The sequence below is a fragment of the Hyaena hyaena genome, unplaced genomic scaffold (assembly GCF_003009895.1).
Source record: "Hyaena hyaena isolate Hyena2069 unplaced genomic scaffold, ASM300989v1 scaffold_730, whole genome shotgun sequence".
Taxonomy (NCBI): Eukaryota; Metazoa; Chordata; class Mammalia; order Carnivora; family Hyaenidae; genus Hyaena; species Hyaena hyaena.
The window spans coordinates 717,511-738,474 of NW_024081363.1; the positions used below are offsets into that span (position 1 = coordinate 717,511).

Below are 20,964 nucleotides of genomic sequence, written 5' to 3' on the forward strand. Positions count from 1 at the left end.
TAAAGGAGTTCATGACCACTAAACCAGCTCTGCAAGAAATTTTAAGGGGGACTCTCTGAGGGGAGAAAGGATGGAAAAAAAATACCCAAAGCAACAGGGACTAGAAAGGACCAGAGAATACCACCAGAAACTCCAATTCTATAAGAAACATAATGGCAATAAATTCATATCTTTCAGTACTCACTCTAAACATCAACGGTTAGAGCTCCAATCAGAAGACATAGGGTAACAGAATGGATAAGAAAACAAGATCCATTGATATACTGTTTACAAGAGACCCACTTTGGACCTAAAGACGTCTTCAGATTGAAAGTAAGGGGATGGAGAACCATCTATCATGATAATGGTTGACAAAAGAAAGTCAGAGTAGCCATACATATGTCAGACAATCTAGACTTTAAAGACAGTAACAGGAGATGAAGAAGGGAGTTATATCATAATTAAGGGGTCTATCCACCAAGAAGACCTAACAATCATAAATATTTATGCTCCAAATATGGAAGCACCCAAATACATAATCACAAACATAAAGAAACTCATTGATAATAATACCATAATAATAGGGGACTTAAACACTCCACTTGCATCAATGAACAGATCATCTTAACAGAAAATCAACAAGGAAATGCTTTGAATGACACACGGGACCAGATACACTTAACAGCTATATTTGGAACATTCTATCCTAATACAGCAGATTATACATTCTTCTTTAGCACACATGGAACGTTCTCCAGAATACATGACATACCAGGACACAAATCAGTCCTCAAAAAGGACAAAAAGATCAAGATTATACAGTGCATATTTTCAGATGACAATGCTATGAAACTTGAAATCAACCACAAGAAAAAATTTGGAAAGGTAACAAATACTTGGAGATATAAGAACATCCTACTAAAGAATGAATGGTCTAACCAAGAAGTTAAAGAGGAAATTAAAAGGTATATGGAAGCCAATAAAAATGATAACACTACAGCCCAAAACCTCTGGGACACAGCAAAGGCAGTTGTAAGAGGAAAGTATATAGCAATCCAGGCCTTCCTAGAGAAGGAAGAAAGGTCTCAGATACACAACTTAACCTTACACCTTAAAAAGCTGGGGAAAGAACAGCAAATAAAATCCAAAACCATCAGAAGATAAGAAATAATAAAGATTAGAGTAGAAATCAATACTATCGAAACCACAAAAACAGTAGAACAGAGCAATGAAAAAAGAAACTGATTCTTTGAAAGATTTGACAAAATTGATAAAGCCAGTTTGATCAGAAACAAAAAGGAAAGGACCCAAATAAATAAAATCAAGTATGAAAGAGGAGAGATCACAACCAACACTGCAGAAATACAAATAATAAGAGAATATTATGAGCAATTATATACCAATAAAATGGGCAATCTAGAAGAAATGGACAAATTCCTAGATACAGATAAACATCCAAAACTGAAACAGGAAGAAATAGAAAAATTTTTACAGACCCATTACCAGCAAAGAAATCGAATTAGTAATAAAAAATCTCCCAAAAAACAAGAGTCCAGGGCCAGATGGCTTTCCAGGGTAATTCTACCAAACCTTTAAAGAAGAGTTAAAACCTATTCTTTTTAAGGGCGCCTGGGTGGCTTAGTCGGTTAAGCGTCCGACTTTCGCTTAGGTCATGATCTCGCGTTGTGGGTTCGAGCCCCGCATCGGGCTCTGTGCTGACTGCCAGCTCAGAGCCTGGAGCCTGTTTCAGTCTGTGACTCCCTCTCTCTCTGACCCTCCCCTGCTCACGCTGTCTCTCTCTCTCCTAGAAATAAATAAAACATTAAAAAAAAATTTAAAAAAAAACCTATTCTCTTTAAGCTGTTCCAAAAAATAGAAATGGAAGGAAAATTTCCAAACTCTTCCCATGAAATGACCATTACCTTGATTCCAAAACCAGACAAATACCCCACTAAAAAGGGGAACTATAGACAAATTTCCCTGATGAACATGGATGCAAAAATCCTCAAGATATTAGCCAACCAGATCCAATAATACATTAAAAATATTATTCACCACAACCAAGTGAGATTTATACCTGGGATGCAGGGCTGGTTCAATATCCACAAAACAATCAATGTGATTCATCACATCAAAAAAATAAAGGACAAGAACCACAAGATTCTCTCAATAGATGCAGAGAAAGCACTTGAGAAAATACAGCATCCTTTCTTGATAAAAACCCTCAAAAAAGTAGGGATAGAAGGATTATACCTTGAGATCATAAAAGCCATGTATGAAAGACCCAATGCTAATACCACCCTCAATGGGGAAGAAACTGAGAGCTCCCCGCTAAGGTCACGAACAAGACAGGGATGTCCACTCTCACCACTTTTATTCAACATAGTATTGGAAATCTTAGCCTCAGCAATCAGACAACACAAAGAAATAAAAGGCATCCAAATCAGCCAGGAGGAGGTCAAACTTCCACTCTTCACTGATGACATGATACTCTATATGGAAAACCCAAAAGATTCCACCAAAAGAATGCTAGAACTGATACATGAATTCAGCAAAGTTGCAGGATAAAAAAATCAATGCACAGAAGTCAGTTGCATTCCTATACACCAATAATGAAGCAACAGAAAAAGAAATCAAGGAATCGATCCCATTTACAATTCAACGAAAAACCATAAAATATCCAGGAATAAATCTAACCACAGAGGTGAAAAATCTATATACTGAAAACTATAGAAAGGTTATGAAAGAAATTGAAGAAGGCACAAAAAAATGGAAACATATTCCATGCTCCTGGATAGGAAGAACAAATATTGTTAAAATGTCAATAGTACTCAAAGCAATCTACATATTCAATGCAATCTCTATCAAATTAACACCAGCATTCTTCACAGAGCTAGAACAAACAATCCTAAAACTTGTATGGAACCAGAAAAGACCCCGAATAGCCAAAGCAATTCTGAAAAAGAAAACCAGAGCTGGAGGCATTACGATACTGGACTTTAAGCTGTATTACAAAGCTGTAATCATCAAGACAGTGTGGTACCGGCACAAAAACAGACACTCAGATCAATGGAACAGAATAGAGAACCAGAAATGGACCAACAAACATATGACCAACTAATCTTTGACAAAGCAGGAAAGAATATCCAATAAAGATAGTCTCTTCAGCAAGTGGTGCTGGGAAAACTGGACAGCGACCTGCAGAAAAATGAACCTAGACCACTTTCTTACCCCATACACAAAAATAAACTCAAAATGGATGAAAGACCTAAATGTAAGACAGGAAGCCATCAAAATCCTTGAGGAGAAAGCAGGCAAATACCTCTTTGACCTTGGCCGCAGCAACTTCTTACTCAACACGTCTCCAGAGGCAAGAGAAACAGAAGCAAAAATGAACTATTGGGACCTCATCAAAATAAAAAGCTTGACAGGGAAGGCAACAATCAGCAAAACTAAAAGGCAATCGATGAAATGGGAGAAGGTATTTGCAAAGGACATATCAGATAAAGGGTTAGTATCCAAAATCTATAAAGAACTTTTATACTCAACACCCAAAAAACAAATGGGTGAATAAACATAAATAGACACTCTCCAAAGAAGACATCCAGATGGCCAACAGACACATGAAAAAAATGCTCAACGTCACTCATCATCGGGGAAATACAAATCAAAGCCACAATGAGGTACTACCTCACATCTTTCAGAATGGATAACAACTCAGGCAACAACAGATGCTGGCAAGGATGTGGAGAAAGAGGATCTCTTTTGCACTGCTGGTGGGAATGCAAACTGGTACGGCCACTTTTGGTGCAGCCAAAAACAGTATGGAGGTTCTTCAAAAAACTAAAAATAGAACTACCCTATGACCCAGCAATTGCACTACTAGGTATTTTTCCAAGGGATACAGGTGTGCTATTTTGAAGGGGCACATGCACCCCAATGTTTATAGCAGCACTATTGAGAATAGCCAAAGTATGGAAAGAGCCCAAATATCCATCAATGAATGAATGGATAAAGAAGTTGTGGTGTGTGTGTGTGTGTGTGTGTGTGTGTGAGTGTGTGTGAGTGTGTGTGTGTACACAATGGAGTATTGCTTGGCAATCGAAAAGAATGAAATCTTCCCGTCTGCAACTATGTGGATGGAACTAGAGGGTATTATGCTAAATGAAATTAGTCAGAGAAAGACAGATATCATATGACTTCACTTATATGAGGACTTTAAGATACAAAATGTAAGGGAAGGGAACAAAAATAATATAAAAACAGGGAGGTGGACAAAACATAAGAGACTCTTAAATATGGAGAACAAACAGATAGTTACTGGAGGGGTTGTGGGAGGGGGAAGGGCTAAATTGGTAAGGGGTATTAAGGAATGTACTCCTGAATTCATTGTTGCACTATATGCTGATTAACTTGGATGTAAATTTAAAAAAATAAATAAATAAATAATGTGTGCTTTCAGGGGTGCCTGGGTGGCACAGTTGGTTAAGCTTCCAACTCTTGATTTCGGCTCACATCATGATCTCACAGTTTGTGAGTTCAAGCCCTGCATTGGGCTCTGTACCAAAAGTGCAGGATTCTCTCCCTCTCTCTCTGCCCTCCTCCGCTTGCATTCTCTCTCTCTCTCTCTCTCTCTCTCAAAATAAATAAACTTAAGAAAACATATGTGCTTAAAGTTCACAGAATTTTACATCAGTGACCTCTGATACTTTTCCAAATCTGAGAAACTGGAATCTCAACATCAATCGCTCAATTTCATTAAGCAGCAATACTCACTACTTGAATCATTTTGAACAAGTTTCTTAATTTTTGGAGCTTCTGCCTAATCTATTTTATGCCATATCTCAGTTCAAGAACTGACCATGACACTGTGGTCCCTAATATGACAAATCTAAATGCCCTTATTCATTCACTCAATAAATATTTATTGAAACTTTACTGTCTCTGAGGATGCAGCAGTGAATATAACCAAAGGCAAGTTCCCCACTATCACATAGTTATATTCTGGGGCAAACATCTCTTGCTTAGGTCCCACCAACAGCCATTTCCTCTTGCCTTATAAGGTCACCCAGTCTCATCAGGGCTTCTCCAGTTATACTGTGAAGGACTTCTTACTGTTTCCAGTTTCCCCATGCCTGACTGTTCTTTTGTCTTTTCTACCCGGAACACCCTTATATTTTCTTATCAACAGTTACTATTTAGCTTTTGCTCTAAGTTCACACTTAAAAGTTACATCCTTAAGGAAATCATACTGGACCTAACAATTATTTGTTTACTCTGTTTATTTCACAGTTTATTTAGACAGTACATATGGTTTTCATTTATACATATCTTTTTAAAAATTTTTTTAATGTTTTATTTATTTCTGAGAGAGAGAGAGGCAGCATGAACAGGGGAGGGTCAGAGAGAGAGGGAGACACAGAATCAGAAGCAGGCTCCAGGCTCTGATCTAGCTGTCAGCATAGAGCCTGATGTGGGGCTCGAACCCATGAACCGTGAGATCATGACCTGAGCTCAAGCTGGACGCTTAACCAACTGAGCCACCCTGTGCCCCCATTTATATATATCTCTTGATGGCTCTTGCAAATACTTCTTATCTTCCAAAGTTGATTATAAATTTATTGAATTAAAACCTGTGTCTTCTTCTTTTTTGTATATGATACGAGACTATTTACTACCCCCTAACATCCATTCTCATCTTCCTCCTTGAAATAATAGACCTCCCTTAAATTCCAAGCACATGGCTCCCATCTAGAGACTAAATTTCCCAACTTTCTTCACAAGTATGAAGGTCATAGAGACTACATTCTGGCCAATGGAATGTCAGCAGAGGTAATACATGCAAGGTCCAGGAAATGCTTGCCCTCTCCTTCTTACTCCTCTTCCTATGGGCTGGAACATGATCTTCGAAGTGACCAGTCATCTTGGACCTTGCCGGTGAGGGCAAACCCCAAGGGAATGTTAAAACGAGAGATCATCTGGGATCCTGGGCTACCTTTTGGAGAAGATGTGTCTTATTCCACTGCATGGCCTATGAGCTCAGATTTTTATCCACTAGAAAAATAAACTTCTATATTGTTTAGGTCACTGCTATCAGTATTTCTAAAACATTCAAGCCAATATTCTAACATAATGCCCCATAATTATGGTACCTGGCAAAATAATATGAATGTAGTGCTAAATAAATACTGATTAAATGAATGAATATATGTATCTGAATTTGATAACTATAATAATTATTCACTAACAAAGTGATTGGGGGGGGGGTGTTTTTTCCTGAATGTTATGTGTTCTTTTTCATTATGTGTTTAAAAGAGAAAGACAGGTTCTGGCATCTTTTTTACTGAGCTGTATTCATTTCATTGGAAATGCTATATACTATCAACATACTCTATCCTTCTGATATCATTGAATAAAACTTTTGGAAGGAATATCTGAAATATGATGTTCTGGCATTAAATTTTGGCCTTAAAAGAGAGAAGTTTTAAACAACTGGGAACCCTTGCAGAAATTTTAGTTTTAAAATTTGTAGGGAACCACAAATTTTAGGAGCGTAGGGAACCACAAAAGCATAGGAGACAACATACCTCCAAATCTCCTGAGATATTGGCACCAGCAAGAATCCCAGTAGCTGCAGGGAAAAAAATGGCAAAGACAGAGAAGAAGCCTTCACCTTTTGTGAAGCTTGGCCCAAAGTTTTCAGCAAATATTGACGCTGCAACACAAGAGAAAATTATCATGTAGGCTTTCTTTACAGAGTATAAGACAGGTTACCTTTAGCTTCTATCGATGTCTCATGTAAATGTTTCCCTGTATTTTAAATGGAATGAACTTGAAGATGCTGGTGTACTCCTGACAAACCTCATGGTCCTATTTACCAAGACTCAAGGTTGTAGATCTCTAGGACACAGCTCTGAAAAAGTTTTGTGCCAAAAGAGACCCAATCCTCCCGACTTTTTTGAATCTAGAAGATTGGAAAGGGGGGAAATGGAGACTATATGACTATACTAGCATATTTGCAAATACACCACACAGTCCATTGCCCTACACACAGACAACTACTTTCTTCCATGCATAAATAATCAACACACAGCTTTTCTATGCTTTTTTTTTTTTTTTTTTAATTCTGGGAGAGCCTCTGGGTAAAACTATCTTATGATTTTTGCTACTTATGTTTACCTTCTCTATTTCCTGCTCCCAGAAATTAGATCTTAAATTCTTACAGCAAATTCTCACATACAAAAGAATAATATAGTGAGGAGCCTTGGTCATAACATAATACTATCCCATGAGGCATCAGCAAATTATTTAAATGAGAAGGAAACAATGCAGAAGAAAAACAGAAAAAGAAAGGAGGAAAAAGGTGAACAAAGGAATCTGGCCTGATGCAAAAACAAGGAAAGAGAGTGAATTGTCAGAAAAAATACAGCAAGAGCTGGAAGGGAAAGGAATAGAAAGGAAAATGATGTTAACATGCAAAGCAAACAAGACAAATTTTACAAAGAAAAACAATCAGGAAGAAAGAGGTGATGTGATACCTAAAGGAAACAAATACTAGTAAATAATGAAGAAAAATATTTTTTTTTAAACCTCAGCAGTGGGTTCTTGAATAAGTTAGAATAGAAAGCTAGGAAGATGTCCATTGGAGGAGTAGAATTTCATGCTGAGTGGAATTCCCTCAGGATGATACACCAACTCCTACAATCTCTTATGCTTAAAAACCTGACAGGGATGCTTTTAGATAATACTAGAGATAAGCAAGTTGCAAAAAAATTTAGAAGGGGGCACCTGGCTGGCTCAGTCCATGGAACATGTGACTCTTAATCTCAGGGTTGTGAGTTTAAGCCCCATGTTGGGTTTAGAGATTACTTGAAAATAAAATCTCATGAAAGGCACCTTGGTGGCTCAGTCTGTTGGGCATCCAACATCAGCTCAGGTCATGATCTCACAGTCTATGAGTTCAGGCCCTGCGTGGGACTCTGTGCTGACACCTCAGTGTCCAGAACCTACTTTGAATTCTATCTCCCTCTCTCTCTGCCCCTCCCCTGCTCATGCTCTGTCTCTCTCTTCCTGTCTCTCAAAAATAAACATTAAAAATTTTTTTAATAAAGTATTTTTTTAAAATTATAGCAGAAAAAGGACAGTTTGACTTTAGTGCTTTCAATGGTTGAGCAAATTATCTGAACTATGTTCTCTTTCCTCGTTTATACAGCTCTACGTCTACAATTTGATAGTGGCAACAATTTATCCTACACTTGAAGGCTTTCAAAACACTTTTGCCTCCACTACCTTATTTACTTCTCAAAAATCCCCTCAGGAAATTACTGTTACCACCAATACGTGGGCAGGGAAATTTGAGACCCAAAGATGCTAGGTGGCTGGGCTAGCTGGCAAGTAGCAGGGTTGAGACTCACTGTGGATCTCCTGAATCCAACCCCAGGCTCTTCCTTGGATTGCACTGGGATTCTAATGGCTGAAGCGGGGGACACCGGAATGGTGATGGAGCCGGGCAGGGGAGAACTACTTACTGCAAAGCAAGTAATTTGTCACACATACCTTGGTAGTTAAAGAAACCTCTGGATTTCTTCTCATTGTTGGATGGAATGACGGTTCCAATAAAGAAGTTTGCAATAGCAATGAGAAGAATGACCAGAAGTATCACTTGAGCCTGGAATGACAAAGTAAAAGGAGGCCAACTTAGATTCATTTAACAACTTTTTACATAATTATAAAAGTAACGTCCACTGAGGAAAGACTGGTTATTCTGATTAACACAATAGGCAATAGTGTATCCTTGTAGGAAACACTACATCTGACCTGGGTGTAGCTGTTACATTTTCAATGGGCACATGTGCTTGGGCACTTGAAGGTGCCATTTCAAAAATATTCCAAGTAGGGGAGACTGGGTGATTCAGTCAGTTAAGGGTCCAACTTCATCTCAGGTCATGATCTCATGGTTTGTGGGTTGGAGCCCCACATCGGGCTCTTTGCTGACAGCTCAGAGCCTGGAGCCTGTTTCAGATTCTGTGTCTCCCTCTCTCTCTGACCCTCCCCTGCTCTCGCTCGCTCTCTCGCTCTCTCCCTCTCAGAAATAAATAAAAAACCATTAAAAATTTTAAAAGATATATTCCAAGGACTAGGTGGGTAACTTAACTGCAGTGTCCTCAGGAATATATATGGAGCCCAAAGTTTTATCACTGATAGAGTTTGTTTCTTTTCTAGACAGAATGCCTATGGATTCTTTCTTCCCTTTCCCAGTGCTAAATGCAACAGGAGTGTGAGAACATAATGATTCATGGAGTTCCGTGATGCCTCATGCATCTGATGTTGGGTCACGTTGTCCAATCAAAGCGTCTGTCTTTATCCTCCCCCTCCCCCTTCTGACATTTCAAGAGTCTTTCGCTTGGCATTCCCATATGCTGTTTCCTCTGCAGGAACTTTTTGTATAACTACTCCCTTCTTCTCATCCGTTAAGTCTTAGTTACCCCTTCAGATAGGACTTTCTTGACCACTGAATCTAAATAATAACAAGTAACATTTGCTGAGGGCGTACAATACAGAGACAGATTTAATTTTACCCGTATTCTTTCAGATAGATAATACCACCAATAACTGTATGAACAGGTAATCTTATTATCATCATTTTAAAGATAAAGAAACTGAGGCATAGAGAAGTTAGACAACTTTCTAAAGGTCACACAGATGTAAACCAAATTCAAATCCAGGTGCTCTGACAACAGAGCTAGAGCTTTAAATCTACCCTCTACTGCTGTGAAACTACATTGCCTCCCTCAGGGAATAAAATCATTGTAAGCAGATTCCCCTTATTTTCTATCTCAGTGCCCTGTTTAGTTCCTTTATAGCACTTTCACAACTTACCTGTCTATATTTACTCACTTATCTACTTGATCATTACTTCTATCCCCACAGACCGTATGCTCAGCTAGGGCCAGGACTGTGCCTGTTTCAGTCACAGCAGAACAACCCAGCCTAGCACAACGCCCAGCACTAATAAGCCCAGCACAAAATAGGCACTTAATTTTTGTTTGATGTGTGAATGCATAATCTGCAAATAAATGCCATATGGGAATGTTTCCCCTTGCCTTATGTAGGTGGGCAAGTTTGGCCACCTTTCTGTCTCTGGTAATCTCCTGAGGTCTAAGTACTGCATTTCCAGGCACTTACGACCGGTTGCAATTATACCAGTCACTGTAGAGAATTATAAATCAGGTAAAATACATGTTCGTGTCATTCAGAAATTTACTAATTGTATTACTACTAGCTAAATACAGATATTCTCCAGTTCCAGGGCCTATGATGCCCTCAAATGTGCTCTTGTACTACTGTGTCTCTGAGAACGAGAGTTTCTGCCTCTATTACCCTCTCCCATCCCACCTGCCATTTCCTTTGGGCTTCAGCACCACAGTCAGCTTGAAATACCAGCTGGGATACCAGGGGTGTGACTAGAAGACACAGGTTTCCAGCATGTACCATTACTATGACCACAAGGGGTCTGTGTGTGAAAATGGCAGCATATTAGTGTCTATGCCACATGATGACAGCATCAAGAAGGACAAAGTGCAGGCCCAATCATGTGATACATGAGCTGTGAGTTGTGACGGCCTGGACCTCGTGCTCCGAGGACATGGTGCTCTTTCCAGTGCTAACCCGCAGCTTTGGTCATAGCAAGTACTAATAGCAATTCTTTTTGAATATGGGGTTTGTTCTATTCCTGCAATTTGGTCAAGACCTGAGCAGCAGTGGTTGATAACACCATTTTGAGAAAATCACCTTTGCTTCCCACTCCATTCCAGCTACTGAAATTCCTAAAAGAATCACCACTGTGATGGAGCCTATTATCCGGATGTCATTGGTTGGATCCACCATCATTGAATTGCTCTCCTGGAACAACAACAAAAATCACTAAAATGGTTAGAGAAGGAGCCTTTTTGGCCTGTATGTCTTATTATAGAAGAGCTACCGTGCACTCATGTCTGGAGCCATATAGGATAATAGAAAAATGAAGTGTTCCTAAATCTGAGATTAGCATTATTTTGTCCTATAATTAAGAGGCCACTGGTAGCCAAGTTTGGAAATTCTAGATGCTCATTCTAGTCACAGCTTTTAAAGCTATTGCAGCACTAAGATAAGTATGTGCACATATGAATATAATGTTTTCTTTCAGAAGAATGACTAGTTATTTTTGTGTATCGGGGGAATCTCAGAGAAATAAAAATGAGTGGTTTCCAACGTGAATATTGGAACATAGTTTCATTCAATCAACTAACAAACTACAGAAACCGGATAATGCATGTCTTGAAGATTACATACCTTATGAACTATATAATTCACTCATTTATTCATTTAATTTTCAAATAAAAGTCCTGTTAGTAACTGAATTCAGTGAATGCTATCACTTCCATAAAAAGAGGACTAGAAGTAAGTTCACATACCAGCTAATTAACATGCTCATGTACATACCATCTAGATGGAGCACCTAAACTAGGAAATGCTTAGTTTTCTGCAGTGAGTTGTTCAAATGTTTGAACTTTCTTTTCCTTTTGGAAATCTATAACCATAATAGTAATATTGCTGCTGATAAATGCTCTTCATTTATCTTTTGTTTCATATTTTACACAGTATTTCATGTACATTATTTCATTTGGTCTGTACTGCGTTTCTCTGAAATACATAGAACAGTATTATTAGCCCGTGTGACAGATTTGAGAAACTGGGTTCAGATCAGAGAGGGACTGGCCAATAAATCTGAGAGCCGGGATTCCAAGCCAGTTCTGATGTCAAGCCTAGAGCTCCTTCTTCTATATCTAACTTCCACATCCTACAGCATAAATCTATTTCCTCTCATCTTGCCATAACGATATCCCCTAGTGCTCTGAAAAGGCAAATTGAACCGAATTATCTTACTTGGCTGAAGAGAAGAAAAACTTTTAATTACCTTAAGAAGATCTACCACTGTTTCAGCAAATCCCACCACATACATAGCAACAGCCACTGCATTGGCAAAAGCAAAGATCAAGCCTATAGACCCACCGAACTCGGGCCCTAAGCTTCTGGAAATAAGATAGTAGGCCCCACCTAAAACAAAAAATGAACATGCTTTACTTTGAGGAACTGATAAGGAATTTAATTTATATGACCAAATAATTTTGAATAGTTTTTATTCTAATGCAAATATTGCAACTTCCTAATAATTCTAAGAATCTTGTATCACTTTGATGAATAATGTAGCCTTTTCTTGTACTCTGAGAACTGTAATAGAATGTAGTAGAACTATCCTTACTAGGTAAATTCTGATTTATTAAAATCTAATTATACACAAATGTTACAAATAAGAATACAGCAAACTTTACCAAAATAAAATGCTTTGACTTTTAAAAAAAAATTCACTGGTGGGTTCAAATCAATAATGTAATCAACTTAAAGTTTTATATTTGGAATTTCCAGGAACAGGCAGCCCTAGGCAGAAAATGATGTAGGAGAAGTTTATCATTGTTATTCTAACTTCCTTTCTGGTATAATTTTCTGGCATATATTTGTTGCATAAAAAAAAAAAGTGTATAGGGCTATGTATTATCTATAAATCAGAATTAGTTCTCTATGCTTGTAGCTCAAGAGGCATGGTTATTGCCAAATACCCATATGTATATGGGGTGGCATATGGGAAGAAAGATAGCGAGGGCCTGGAATAATTGCTTCTCCTTTGGACCTTGAATAAGGTAGTTCTATATATGGCCGTGTACCTGTGTGTACATGGAAGCCTGAGCTGGACTATTTAACTTCTAGAGGGTACTGAGAGCAGGTCAAAAAGACGAGATGTGGAGAGGCCTAGATAGCTAGAGGTTATCACATATCATAGTCAATTAATGGCTTACTACAGGGAGCTAGTCTTAAAGGTAGGCAGAATTGGGAGGGGAATGGCACTGAAGAAACATACCTCAAAACAAAACAAAACAAAACAAAACTATCTTTTACAGGAGAGGAATTTCCTCCACTGTAGTAACTCCTTGGGGTTAAAGGGTCAAAGCACCCTTTAGAAATATAACCAATTATCTGGGTGGAGCAAATCGCCATTATTTCCTTTGTCCAGATTACATTAGATAAATTAGCCGGCCAGTCACTTAGTCTTGGTCAAAGTGAGAGACGAGCAGGGGAAGCTGTGAGAGCAGGTGTATTTGTGGGAGGGAAGGAGGGGTTCCTTTGAAGGCCCTGGGAAGGAACACCTGGATATAAAGTACCCATGCTGAGGTCCTGGAGCCAAACAGAATGAAAGGGGGAAGGCAGGAATTAGAACAGCAATGATAAACCTCACCTTCTTCCATTTTCTGTCTCAGCCTGCATGTTCCTGAATGATTTAAAAGTAACTTTTTGTTATGTTTGTTAGTTTCTATCTTCTTTTTAATGATATCCTCAGGCCTGTTGGCCCCTGGGAGTGTAGTATCGGGGTGAAGTCCAAGGGCTAAGGGGGAAGTGCCAGCCGGGGTACTGACTGCGCCTGGCAGCGAGCCAGCAGGGCTCGTCTAAGGCACAAATCAACCATGAATTTTACTGTAATTATCTCTGCCTTCTTTCTAGACACCTGTCACTCTCTGTAAACATGTTTAACAGGAAACGGGTCAAAGAAAACCTTCTAGAGATCTCTTAATTTCAGCTGAGAGAATTTTGCCTTGATGTTCAAATCTGGGTTAGTTCGTTTTGTTTTCAAGCTTTGGGGACTAATTATTTAGATGCTCGTTTTATTTACTTCCAGCATTAAACTGACTCTGGACATTACTGTGTAACCGATGCCTGGCGTCATAAGTAAATGAATTGGCTTACCTCCTCTTACTACTCCATTTGTGCAAATGGCAGACATAGAAATACCTGTGAGTGACGTCACCACCACACTCAGGCCAATGATGATGACTCCAAGACCTGCAAAATCCCCCAAGAAACGTGTTTGGCTCCAGTACTTTCGGAGGCTGCAGTCTGAACCTTGGCACAGAAGGGACAGTCTCCCCACGAAAAACCTGAAATGTTCTAAAAGACCCCATTCCATGAAGGTCTAGGAAGCACCTGAAATGTACTAAACTTTAAATTGAAGCCACGTCCAGGAATCATTTCCCGAGAGACACCGGCCAGAGGTATGCAGCCTAGCCTGAAAGAGAAAACCTTCACCCACAGAATTCTGAGCATCTGGAAACCATGAGCTGCAATGTACCAGAGAGATCTGTTAGAGACAATCCCATCACTGAGCAGCATGGACGAGGACTGCACTCACAGTACCTTATGTTTCCTTCTGCATCCAGCTCACTTAGATAGTCCACCAGGCATCAGGGGCATTGGGCTACTTGCTTGTTCCAGTCGAAAAGGAGTATATAAAAATTTTGCCTACCCGTAGCAAGTGATGAGGGCATTAGATATCTTAGAAATGTTACCTCCACGAACAAACCCGTTAGTTGCTATTGCAGAAGTTGACAACCCAGTAATAGAAGTTACCATGGTGGAAAGAAGAATTATGAGAACTCCAAGACCTGTTAGCAACGAAAGATAGAAGATATTACATTTTACTTTCCTGACTTGGATTCCCTGTTGCTGCAAACTATACACTGCCTTGAATTTAAGTTTTCACGTCCACGCCTGGGCCCCAGTGGAGTTCCTTTGTGCTCAGGAGAACCTGGTTGGCCTGGCATAAAGATCAAGTCGGAGGCCCGCTCATTACGATGAAGGATGGTTTCCAAAAGTAAACACAATCTAAAATGCGGCCCTGGAAAGGAAAAGTTGACTTCTGCTGGTGTCCTGGGAGAGAAACTACCCTGGCTGTGAAAAGAGAAAACATAACATTTGACCTTCTCTCTTCCTTGAGAGGAACCTGAATGAGAAAGTTGGGGGTTTGACAAAGGTTAAATCCTTCCTCATTTTTCTCGCATCTCTCTTGCCTGGAGGAGAAAAAAAAAAAAGAAGCCAACATGGATTACCTTTGAAAACACTCCAAAAAGGTCAATGGTGAACTATCTGAGCCTGAGTTGCGTTTACCTTACAAATGATCGTGCGGGTCACAAGTTTAATTACCTCCTCTGACATATCCATTTGTGGCAATAGCAGAGGTGGATAAACCAGTGATACCAGTCACTGTCACGGCTAAGCCGATGATAATCACACCAAGACCTCAGTTGAGAGAGGAAAAATAAAGGCAATTAAACAGTGCAACAATCCATTAGATCGTTTACATAAAAGCCAGCAAATCTAGGGTAATCAACAAAGGACCGCATCTGAATTAACAAGTTGGCCTGGAAATCACCAGAGCAAATGCTTAGCTTGGAAGTTTTCTGCCTGTAGTAGAAACAGAGCCTAGGAACCGAAGAACTAAGATGTGCAGTGAGAATTGCCCACGAATGAACAACAATGGCTGGCCAAAATTTAGTGTGAAGCCCACTTTTTGTGCAGTTCTAGACACCTATAAACATAATAATTGGTCAGTATGATTCCAAGCTGCCTTTAAAACTGGAGAGTAAATATTCACCCTTCCAGATAACTATCTTTTTATGTACGTTTGGTTGTGTAGGAGTGGAAAACTACAGGCAATGTAACAAATTGTTTATCTGGCAGATAAGTAAAGTGGAAAGAGTCAAATTGAAGTACATTCACTTATTGGCTTTGTGACCTCTGGTAAGTTACTTATTTTCTGAGCCAAAAATGGTTGATGAGAGTCAAAAGAATACATGTGCAAAGTGGCTAGCATAGCACATAGAACACAGTACACAATCAGTAGCACTACTTTTTGATTGTGTCCACCATAGTTATAATAGCTGTTGCTTACTGAAAGCCCACTATATATTCAACCATGGGTCAAGTAGCATGAGAAATGCAAGGAACAAATAAAATGAAATGAAAAATGCTGCCCTGAAGGATCTTATGGTGCAGAAGGTCAATGATTATAAGAGGGAGAGAGTGATAAACCGGAATCCAGAGAAAGGCAAGGATGCTTTCAGCTTCAGGAAGCACACAGTCAAGAGGATATTGAAGGGTAGCAGAATATGCCATCCCCAAATGTACCACTTTCCCATAAAGAATATTTTGAGCTAAAGGTGATAGGAAAAAAAGTAGCTACCTCCCCCTATTTGCCTGAAACCAAGACATAAATTTCTAAAGGTGTCTCTACTTTCTTCTAGACAAAGAAGGACAGAAGCTAATCATCACAGATAATTTTAGACCCTTAACAACTGGAGTAGCACCAGAAAACCCTACATAACATCCTTGACTTAATTTCCATTAGTTCCCTCGTGTATCTGTCTTCCCAGTATGCCACCCTAGAAACTCAGTCCTTTTCCTTTGTCTTGTCCCTTCTCTAAGAATATATTGTCCTTCTGTTAAGATGCTGTGTAAGCCAGGGGCGCTCGGGTGGCTCAGTCGGTTGAGCATTCAACTTCAGTTCAGGTCTTGATCTCACAGTTTGTGAGTTTGAACTCCTCGTCAGGCTCTGTGCTGACAGCTCAGGGCCTGGAGCCTGCTTCTGATTCTGTGTTTCCCTCTCTCGATGCCCCTCCCCCACTCACGCTCTGTCTCTTTCTCTCAAAAATAAATAAACATTAAAAAAGTTTTTTTTTTTTTTTAAAGATGCTACGTAGGCCCAAGTTCTAACTACTCCGTTGAGTTACTCATTGCTGAGTCTTCTCACATGGACAGATGATGCACGTGTTAATAAATTTCTGATTGTTTTCCTCTTGCCACTGTTAAGAAAGAAGTTTAGGGTCACAGGCACCGAAATCACCCTGGCTCTAGCGAGAATGCTCTTGCCGACATACGCTCCCCTACATAAAACGGACGCTTCATAATTGCTATTGGCAAGTGCTCTTGTTCCAGGGATAATTAGAACAGTAGTCATCTGAGAGAGGCTGTGATCTCTCTGGCCATGACCTGGGGAAAGCGGAAGTGGAAGGAAATGAAGGACAGAAAATGAAGACAGAAATGGAAACAAGGTATTGGAGGTTGCCTTTCTTGATGCTACCAGCTGTATCCTGGCTCTAAACGAAGTCTCTAGGCTATTTTACAGTTTGAAGTACAGTAGGAGGAGGCTAACTATAGGCATGAGCTACAAACGTGGACCATATTGCTTTAGCCCCTACAGACTCTTAAAGTTTGGAATTGCAAGAAATAGGTGCACTAAATTCTTTGAATCTATTACGGGGTCCTTTGGTACATGTTACCTCTACATCACCATGTGGCCGCAGTTCTTTACACCCCTACAAGTAATTTCTTCTCATCTTCTGCACACCTATTTTGCTTTTGATTTTGTTTTGAAGACATTTGATATCAAATGTTTAGCTCACCCCAGCAACTGTACAAAACTAAATAGTTTGCATTTCAGGACATTAAACCTACTTCGACTATTATTTTCGTACCCTTATTTTCCCTTTGCTTCTATTTTCCCACCAATTCTTATTTATTCTTTTGCACTGTATACATTCCTGTAAACCATTTGAAACCCTGCAACAAAGTTTTCTACATTTAAACGGCAAGATATTTACTTTTCTTTCACAATCAAACGAAAAATCCCAGGGTAAAAGGCAGGTTACAGAACATTCAGTTCGTAGTTTTCTCAAAGTACAATCCCTGAGCCACCTACTTCAGGAAATACCTGAAGTGTTTATTAAAAATGCCCAGACCTACTGAGTTTGAATCTTTTCAAAGTGAATCCCAGGATTCTGTGGTTTTGGAAACTAACTTCCCAGGTAATTCCTATGGGAATTACCTTCAGACCCCACAGTCTGAAGACTATTGCACTCCCTTAGCCTATCTCAAGTTATGTCTGCCTAGACAGCAAGGTTATTTAGCTTTATCTTCAAAGAATTGATTGGGAACCAATTAATTCAGGTCCTTAATTTTCAGATGACAAAATGAAACTCACGGACTATATGTGACTTGCTTCAGGTCATACCTATTTCATTCCCTTATTCCAAATGCCTAACGTTTCATTTATTAGAAACATCTTGCCACAGCCAAAGTCTCCTAGACAGAGAAGAACAATTTTATGGCATTTTTGGCTTTGTCTGCCATTTGCTTTTGGGGAAAAGATAGCCAAAAACTCATGGCCCTATAATGGTTACCCAAGGGCTGTAGCCACTGTCACTCCTGGCTCCAGCTGCTTCCTGGCATTGTTCCCAAGGTCTCCTCTTGAAAGGATCTTCCCCAAACTATCCCAAATCGAGGAGAAACTACTTGTATTTGCTCCTTTTCCTACCCAATAAAGGGAATCCAAATGGGACCCAGAAGGTGACTTAATCAACTCATTTAGCTTTAAGCTCACAACAAAGGCCAGTAAAACTGAGTAAGGGTGGTAATAAGTTTCTATGACTCACTAAAGTCTACTTCCTGAGAACTAAAACAACAACAAACAAACCTCCATTCAAAGGAAAACCCACTAGACACCCATTTAAAGTAAGAGATGACTACTTAAAGGAAAGGTCCTTATTAAAACAATAGTGATGTCTGAAAGTCTAATACACTGTTGAGCAGAAGATAGGATTCTTCATGTCTTACAATTTTGCAGTAAGCATGAAACTGGATTGACTATAAAGAGTAATGTAAGGGGCGCCTGGGTGGCTTAGTCGGTTAAGCGTCCGACTTTCGCTTAGGTCATGATCTCGCGGTTCGTGGGTTCGAGCCCCGCGTCGGGCTCTGTGCTGACTGCCAGCTCAGAGCCTGGAGCCTATTTCAGAGTCTGTGTCTCCCTCTCTCTCTGACCCTCCCCTGCTCACGCTGTCTCTCTCTCTCTCCTAGAAATAAATAAAAAATATTTAAAAAAAAAAAAAAAAAAGAGTAATGTAAGATCTGATTAAGGTTCAGGTTATCGCTGAGCACATGGATGTTAAATAAGTTGCATTAGAAAGAATTACTCTTGCCCTGGGCTATGCTCACACCTCCAAACAAAGTAATGCTGCCTGATGATCTCAATAAGTTACTAAACTGCCCTTAAAAAACTAATTTTGCATGAAACCCTGGAGCAAACACTTGGCAATATTAAGATGCAGATTTTCCATGGAACAGCATCTACTTATTTTGGACCCTGCGGCTATAAGCATTCATTTGATATGCATCATAAAGCTGGCAAGCGGCCCTTCGTCAGGAACCCAGCAGTTGCCAAACATGAAACATGGAAAAACTATGGAAACTGGTTCCAGTGTTTCAATTTACAGCTCAGTCCTTTCTTTTTGCGAGTTAGTCTTCTGGTGATGCTCAGTATGTTTTGAGGAGCGAGGGCAATAAATAATGACCAAGTACCTTTGAATGTGAATTGGGACACATTCTGGAGTAGTATCTAAAAGCACATCCGAACTTCCTTGTTCTTGACGCTAATGATTTATAGGTCTTCTCCAAAAGTAGATTTGTAATGCATTTCCCATACAAAGAGTAGAACGTCTTTAATTTTTATCATATTAAATCAGGAACTCTGATAAAATTCTAATAAATTTTTCACATAAATTTTATCTATATACTCTTGATAAAAAGAGATTTGCCACAGGAAATGATATTTTAAGGAAGATATAATCTTTAAAAATATCAAAGGATCACTCAAAATAATCTCAACACCATACATTTTCCATTAGAAAAATTAGTAGTGGTTATATATGTTATCTCAGTCATTTCATCTATCATTTTTAAGCCTCTACTGGGCATATTTTATTAAATTTTGTTTTCTTACCACTGGTAACTGAAAGTAACACAATTATTTTCTTTGGCAAATGTTCAACAATTCAGCATTTCTATTAGTCAGGTCACATTGTTCCCACTTTTCCCACAAGCTGTTTTTGTTGGGGGAAGTTTTGCCAATGAGCATAAGGGGGATGCACAGACGTCAGTATGTCCCTAACTATGAATAGTACTATTTAAAATATGTGTCTCTCTAGCTCTGTACACCTAAAACTCTAAGAACAGATAGAAATATTTACTTGAGCATTTATCTGGTTGGTAAGCTGGAAAATTCCAGTCTCCCAGAAGTTAACGCTACACCTTTCCTCTCTGACAAACATGGTCAAAGAGGCAAAGTCAAAGAGCTTGAGTGCAGATTATTTCTGTGACCTCCATCTCACATTCAGCATTAATGGTGAAAACAAGTTGCTTATTGAATTTATAATTGGCATCGAAAATGATACATGGGGCATGGGGAAACGTGCTTACCAATTCCAGCTTCTCCAACAATCCAGGAGAGGCGAATGAAGAGCATGACACCCCAGATATTCAGCATGCATCTTACCTGTGGGTTGAAGGAGCATGGAAAGGGGTGTGAGAAGTGACAGTGGTGCAAAGCCCAGCCATCTTTGGAACTCTGGCGTCCAGGCTTTGCTCACACTTAGTCCACCAAGACACAGAAGAAACAGATTTCATTTGGAAACATAGGAGCTTTCTCACCAGCACACCTTTCACCCATCCGAACTTCACAACGCCGGCTTCCTCCTCCTCTTCCTTCTTCTCAGCTTCTTCATCTCCAGGCATCCCATCTCCGTTAGCAACCCTGTCAGCTGAACCCGGTGCCACGGCTACGTTCTGCATTTACACAGGTAGCGAAAACACAATATTGGGTCAACAGAAGGCTCTAGAAAAATTTCAAAGGCAAATCAAAAATAGTTGACGTAAAATTTTAGACACACCAAAAGAAGGACACACATTCTAACATGTGTATAAGGTAAGTAATCTTTGGCCTGGGAAATGATGGGTTCATTTGGTGAGTGATTTCAGGCACAGCAAAACTGTAAAGGAGCCTGGGCAGTTCTCTGGGTAGGAAAACTTCCTTAGGGGGAGCAGGTCAGACTTAAGTATGTTTAGAATACAAAATAAACTAACAACAGAAAAAGAAACAAAGGCAACCTGAAAGTCCATCAGAAGTGAACCAGGGTCTTTGAGACACAGTAGGAGGTTAATATCATTGCTGCAGACTACTAGACTTCGTTCTATTCACCCCCCCAGGCTTCATTTTATTCACCTAAAATA

General features: G+C 39.5%; 1 protein-coding gene across 3 annotated transcripts in view; it reads right to left on the reverse strand.

The window, feature by feature from the left end:
* SLC12A1 (solute carrier family 12 member 1) overlaps nt 1-20,964 on the reverse strand; it is a 96,855-nt gene that overhangs the window by 64,031 nt on the left and 11,860 nt on the right. The window contains exons 2-8 of one of the 3 annotated variants that reach the window (XM_039218038.1): nt 20,386-20,520; nt 20,155-20,230; nt 13,816-13,911; nt 11,936-12,075; nt 10,771-10,881; nt 8,536-8,647; nt 6,567-6,694 (exon numbers count right to left, since the gene is read on the reverse strand). In XM_039218038.1, coding sequence (XP_039073969.1) covers nt 6,567-6,694; nt 8,536-8,647; nt 10,771-10,881; nt 11,936-12,075; nt 13,816-13,911; nt 20,155-20,230; nt 20,386-20,520 — 798 coding nt within the window. Of the gene's footprint in view, nt 1-6,566; nt 6,695-8,535; nt 8,648-10,770; nt 10,882-11,935; nt 12,076-13,815; nt 13,912-14,414; nt 14,511-15,048; nt 15,145-20,154; nt 20,231-20,385; nt 20,521-20,964 lie in introns of all 3 variants that reach the window. The other 2 variants (XM_039218037.1, XM_039218039.1) reach the window with 2 other exon arrangements.